General features: G+C 41.5%; 1 protein-coding gene across 4 annotated transcripts in view; it reads left to right on the forward strand.

The window, feature by feature from the left end:
* BCAS1 (breast carcinoma amplified sequence 1) overlaps positions 1-5556 on the forward strand; it is a 37131-nt gene extending 31575 nt beyond the window's left edge. For all 4 annotated transcript variants that reach the window (XM_015882072.2, XM_032448580.1, XM_032448579.1 and 1 more), the window contains one exon: positions 4623-5556. In XM_015882072.2, the coding sequence (XP_015737558.1) occupies positions 4623-4697 (75 nt within the window). In that variant the 3' untranslated portion in view covers positions 4698-5556. The remainder of the gene's footprint in view (positions 1-4622) is intronic.
* The last annotated feature ends 444 nt before the right edge of the window (positions 5557-6000 follow it).

Below are 6000 nucleotides of genomic sequence, written 5' to 3' on the forward strand. Positions count from 1 at the left end.
GGAGTGTCACCTTGTAAGAAGCTTGCAGGACTAGAGCTAAAATGCAATGTGTTGGTTAAGGGCAAGAAAACTTGGTCTTCAGGGTAGTGATTTTCAGGTACAGTGCACAGTGGGACAGCCATAATTGCTCCCACACCCCTGCTTCACAGGTTCATGCCTTGGCCATGGGGATGACTCAACTGCTCCTGTAGCAGGTGCTGAACCACCTACAAATTATAGTGTATACATGAAGGAAAAGTGAGGGTGATGTCTGTTTGCCAAGGCATGCTTCCTTCATAGTGGTAGCTCAGCTGCTGCTCTGGAGCAGATGGTGCATCCCTGCAAGGAGCAGTGGACCGAACTCCAGGAGAAAATCAAGGCATTCCTCTTGCTGGTTGGAAACCAGCGCAGATGTCATGAGATAAGCTCCAAGAATTAGTAATCAACCACAGACTAGCAAATGAAAAATTACACATGCTATTTTTTCCTCTCCTTTTGTCAAAATGTACTGTAAAATTGATATGCCCCCCTTCACCGAAACCTTAAATGTAGATGTGAAAGAATTCAGGACACTAAAAATCTGAGTTTCTGTAAGGCTTGCTATTACTCATGCAACAAAAATGCTTCCTCAGAGCACTAAGTGCATGGATTTCTTTTCTCCTGTCTGCATTGAGGGTGCAGGTTAGACCTGGAACTGCCTCTGGAACCTCTCTGTAAGAGTGCAGATTTCCATTACTTTTGATAGATCATTTGCAAGGAAGCATTTTGCATCTTTCCTCATGTTGCCACAGTGAGTCTGGAGTTATGGGATCACTGTTAGCATCCTTAGGAAAACTTGAGCTACATCACAAAGCTTGAGTGATGCAAAGAATGTGAACTGATTGAACAACGTTACCTGCCACGATTCCTAGTGAATCTGGTTTCTCTTGAGAGATGATCAGCTTTTATCCCTTCCTCACTACTCTGCTTCTAAGCATGTCACAAAAGAGAAGGACAGCCAAGAAACCCTCCAGGTCTGAATGAAAGGTCAAGCAATATGGAGTGAAATGGTAGCATGGATCTGAAAAGGAGCCCCATTAGGACTTGGAGTTTTGCAGTCAGGCTGCCCTGCAGACCAGCATGACTCATTCTGAGGCAGATGTTTTTCCACATCATAAGAAGTGTTTAATTTGCACACATTTCACTGAATTACTCTCTATCCCAGAGAAGGCAATTTGCATTACCAAAATAGTTAAATATTGGTTGGGGCATTAAGAACCAAGTATACTGACAACTTCCTTCCAGCAATGAATCTGGGAGTTCTGTCAATCACAGCCCTTAAATGACTCTGAAGGTCTGTTTCTCTGGCATAAGGTTATCTGGAAATGAGGCAAATGTTAACCACCCCTGTTATTTGTTATATGGACATGCTGAGGTTTGTGGTTTATTCCTAGTCTGGAGACTTGTTGAAATGAGGTTCTGCCAGCTCTCCTTTGTTGTGACTTTTCCTGCATGTGTGAGGAAGGTTTTTGTGTTGCCAACTGTGCTTTGTTTAGTGACATTCATAGATACTGTATCCAAAATATTGCATAGAGTTTAACAATAGATACAAATTTAGACTTATTCCAGACAGAGAGATAGCAGGAGCTGTAAGCTCATGCTTTTAAGTGCAAGGCCATGAAAGATTCAGAGGTGCAGGAAAAGTAGCTGTGATACAGGGGAAAGAAAAGCTTTTTGATGAAGCGAGGAGGTTGTGTACAGGTAAAAGGACCATTCAAGGGGAAAAAAAGGTATGCAGAACAAACATAGAGGAAGTAGAAGTGTTCAGTGAGATTTCTGCTTGCTCCAGCAGTAAGCTGCACAGCTTGGCTATGGAGCCAGTCCGTCTGCTCTTGCAGCTATAGAGGGTAACATTTCTCTAACTTCCCTCTGCCATTAACAAGGCATAACACTTTCTAAGATGTTTGGTTTTTAGTGTGTTTTTTGTTTGTTTGTTTGTTTTAATAATTATATAACCCATTTGGTGAGTTCTTTGTGTTTTTGAGGGTGGAAGAAGTTCTGTGTATGGAAAATATCCCCCACAAGCCAAAGCCAGAAGTTTCTTTTGCAGATAACAGCACAGATCTCTGGTAACAAATCAGGAAAAAAACCCACTAAGCTTCGTGCTGATGAAACAGAAGCACACTAAGAAAGAGATCCAGGAGGCCTCGCTTGCATAACCTGTGGCCATGGAGCTCCTCCTGAACTCTGGCAAGCTATTTCCATCGCAGCTATTTTAGCACCACTTTCTCCTCAATGTATTGATTCCTCTGGGAAAGGGCACAGAGTGAGAGGATGTCATAGCCCTGGAATGCAGCTGATGGAGATGCTTCAGTTCAAACATCTGCTCCCACTTGGGCTGAAAAACACAGAAATTTTTAATACAAATGAAGCCAGTTATGCAGGCAAACAATATTAGGGGTTGGCTGCATGATTTTGGCACAGACCTTAAGGTCTGATGTCTGCTCTTATGGCTGAACAGACGGATTTCTAAGCTATGTGAAATACAAAGGCATTCAGTGAGAGTTAGAAAAGTGAGATTTGATAATAAAAGAACAAATAGTTACATTGTTTTCTGAGCTGGAATAACTCGTACTGAGGTTATCAGAAGATGGGAGTGCTCAACACATGGGAAATGTTCTGACCTATTCAGGTCTGACATGAACTTCTGACCAAAAAAACCTCCATCACTGTGACATTCCTGGATGTGCCCTTGGAGGTGCTCTGCCCTAAGAATGTTCCAGACAAGCTGTCACAAATGCAGACAACTTTCATTGCAGCGAAAAGGGACGTGCAGAGTAATTGAGAGCAAGACATGGGCAGTAATACCTGTGCTTAAGAATCTGATGGCAGAGCTGGAATTCTGCCGTTAAAAGGGCAGGAACAAGGTTCTTTATTTTATGTGGTGCTTGGAAATTCCAGTTTAACAGGAATCATCAGCCCTCTCCCTCACAGCTTCCTGCTTTACTCAGCAATCACCTTGAAAATGGGTGCAGCAGGGAGACTTGTGTTGGCAAATAATGTGAGACACTTCTGCAAATGTGCTAAATGAGTCAAAACGGGGATTATCTGAAATGAGCTTTACCTCCCCTACTCCTTCCTCCACCCAATCTACATCATTTACAGGAAGAACAGCAAATACCATCATCTTGTTTTGTAGATCAGCATAGAAATGTTTCAGTATCTTCATGTTTTGGATGGAATAGCTGCAGCTGACAGACTCAAAGTGAGCCTTATAGGGGAGGAAATCTAACTTGAGCAAATTTTTAGGTTTGCTGGACAAACCCTAATGATACAAACAAATCATAATCATCCAACAAATGATATTCAGCTTTGTGTGACACACATTACAGCCTGAGACTTTTTTAAAGTGTCTTTTATTTGTTGCAGTGACAAAATCATAATCATTCTGTTCTAACATCTTCCAAATGATGCCAGAACTAGAAACAAACCCTCTGCAAGAAATGATGTTTCACCCAGCCACCCCAGTACAAGACTTCAGTTCTGCTCAGGCAGGGGACGTTTTCAGTCCGTTATGATTGTTGTCTGTTCTTTATACTTAGATTTTCAAAGGTGAAAGGTTGAAGGGATATCAGTGCAGTGAAGTCTAGTCACTCTAAAAAAAAACACTGATCTTACTTCTCTGAATGGAATGAGGAAGTTGAGGTCTTTCTCTCCCCATTTGACACAGAATAGTCCCATGGTGTCTCAAAGTGATGTGGCAGGTTCCAGAGTGAAGCGTGCTGTGTGAAAGGACATTCTCATATACGATTCTGTACAGTTTGTATTGTAGGGAAAGCACATAGCCCCACTTAGCACTGTCACTGTGTTCTTCTGCTCAGCCTGCAAAGATTTAGGCATGGGGTTACAAACAGGTTTGGCATCCATACACACTGTTAACAGCCATCTCTTAGTGTCTGTGGATCCATTTTGCTGCTGTGTTCTCAAGTTTCAATAGCTTCAAAGCCAGTAAAATCAGGTCAAGATAGCTTAAACTAGAGCCAAGTTTCTATTAATTACTGGCCAAAAATTTAGTTGGCAGAGCTAGATCTGTGCACTTCCTCATCCTAAACTGGATTAGTGTCTTGAACTGGTTCCAGACCTGGAATTATATGTGTCGCGAAGAAAAGTTTTATCACTCTAACACTGTCAAATATCTGTCATGCATGAAAGTATTTAATGCTCCTTTAACTTAGAGCAGACCAAGCCTGGCTATAATGCATTATTAATCATGTTTGAGGGGCGCCCAGCACAGCTTCAATGAACCATTTAGGTCAGAGATATTTTAGTGAGAATTGGCCAAAACTGAAAGTAAGAAGGACACGTCTCTGATAGGTTAGTCCTCTCCCTAAGCACAACTGCTTTTTATGCTGATTGGGAAAACTATGTTAAAAATACATTAAAATAATAATTTAAGCAAACTCTCAGGCAGTATTGTTCTGGGACTGTCAGGATGTGTTCATATACTTATACAGACTAAGTGAGGGGTAAATTAGGGAAATCAAAGAGCAGGAATGAGAATGAGTGCATGGTGTCTACTAGCAAAGCTTTAACATGTAATCTCTGACCTAACCTTTCTGAAATAGCAAAACAAAATTCATACATTTCTGTTTCTTATTCCACAGGGTTCCAAAAGGATGTCTGATGCTGAAGTGCAAACAGATCCAGTGTCTATCCTACCTGCTGGGAAATCCAAGTAACAAAGGCACTTGGCTGCAGGAGGATGGGCAGCTCCCTGTGAGCTCACCTGCACTAGAGATGACTCATTATTTTCCTTTACATGGCTGTCATGGAATGCCTGAGGCTCAAGCAAACGCTGGTGTATCATGTAAGGTGTATCATTTGCAGGGTATGTTCTTTAGACGTTAGAAAGAAACTGTAAAGATTATCAAGAATGTGTAGTAGCATATTTAAAGCAAGGTCATTTTTAGTCTGTGGAAGGTAGGGCACGTAAGGTAAGAAAGTGGCAGTGAATTAAATAAATAGCAGAAAAAGTGCACGTGACAAAGGAATGCAGTTCGTGCAGCAAAGTGTGAGCAACAAATCTCAGCTTTAGAGAGCTCTAAATTAGCCAGGAAAAGAAAATCTCCTCTGATAAATGTTATACTTAATTGTAAAAACAACCCAGTCACCCACTGTGGTTTTATATAGCGCTGAAATTAGCCAGCAGCCCGCAGCCCAATAGAATCAGCAGTTCTAAAGTTACGCTTTGTCTTGGTTATTAATGTAAATTAAAAAGCTAAAACGCAAAGGCTTTCCGTGATTGAGGCAACTTCTCTCCTGTATTGGTGAGGCAGGATAACAAATTTAAAGCTGTTTGAAGTTCTAATGGGAACACACGGGGGCAGCCGCATCCCCACGCTGCCCTAACGCCAGGCTGTACCTTCAATCCTGCTCCTAATGTTTGGCAGATGATAGGAAGAAATACTTAGCCGCTTCCGATATTTGTTTATATTCGTACTTGTAATTAATCCTAATAAAATCAAAGCTGCCCAGGCAGCTCCCTGCTTCATGAGGCTCCTGTAATAACTGTGGTTAATAAATTTTACAGAAAACAGAGGTGTCGGTGCTTTATTCAGCCCTGGGCTCACTCAAACAAGGAACCATAAACCTGATGTTTTAAGGCACATTTGCATCTGAAAGGTGCAGTACTCTGTTATTAGCTCCTTCTGATTAAATAAAGGAATACTGATCCTTTCAAAAAAATTAAAAAAAAACAATGTACTTCTACCGCTGCATGAGATGTGGGATTTCCTGTGGGTCTCCATTTATGGCATCAAGAGGGAAGAACTGGGATTGTTATATCCAACACTGCAACAAAACTAAATGGTTTTAGGCTTTGTCTATGCTGCAGGAGCACGCAGTCTTAATTAAATCGGTGAATGCAAAGTTGTGGTGTGACAACCACCGTGGTTACATGTGTGTATGAAAGAGTTTGATGTCAGCACAGTGAATGCCATCAGGAAAGGCGCATAAACCATCATGCTGTAACACTGACCTCAT

The sequence above is a fragment of the Coturnix japonica genome, chromosome 20 (assembly GCF_001577835.2).
Source record: "Coturnix japonica isolate 7356 chromosome 20, Coturnix japonica 2.1, whole genome shotgun sequence".
Lineage (NCBI taxonomy): Eukaryota > Metazoa > Chordata > Aves > Galliformes > Phasianidae > Coturnix > Coturnix japonica.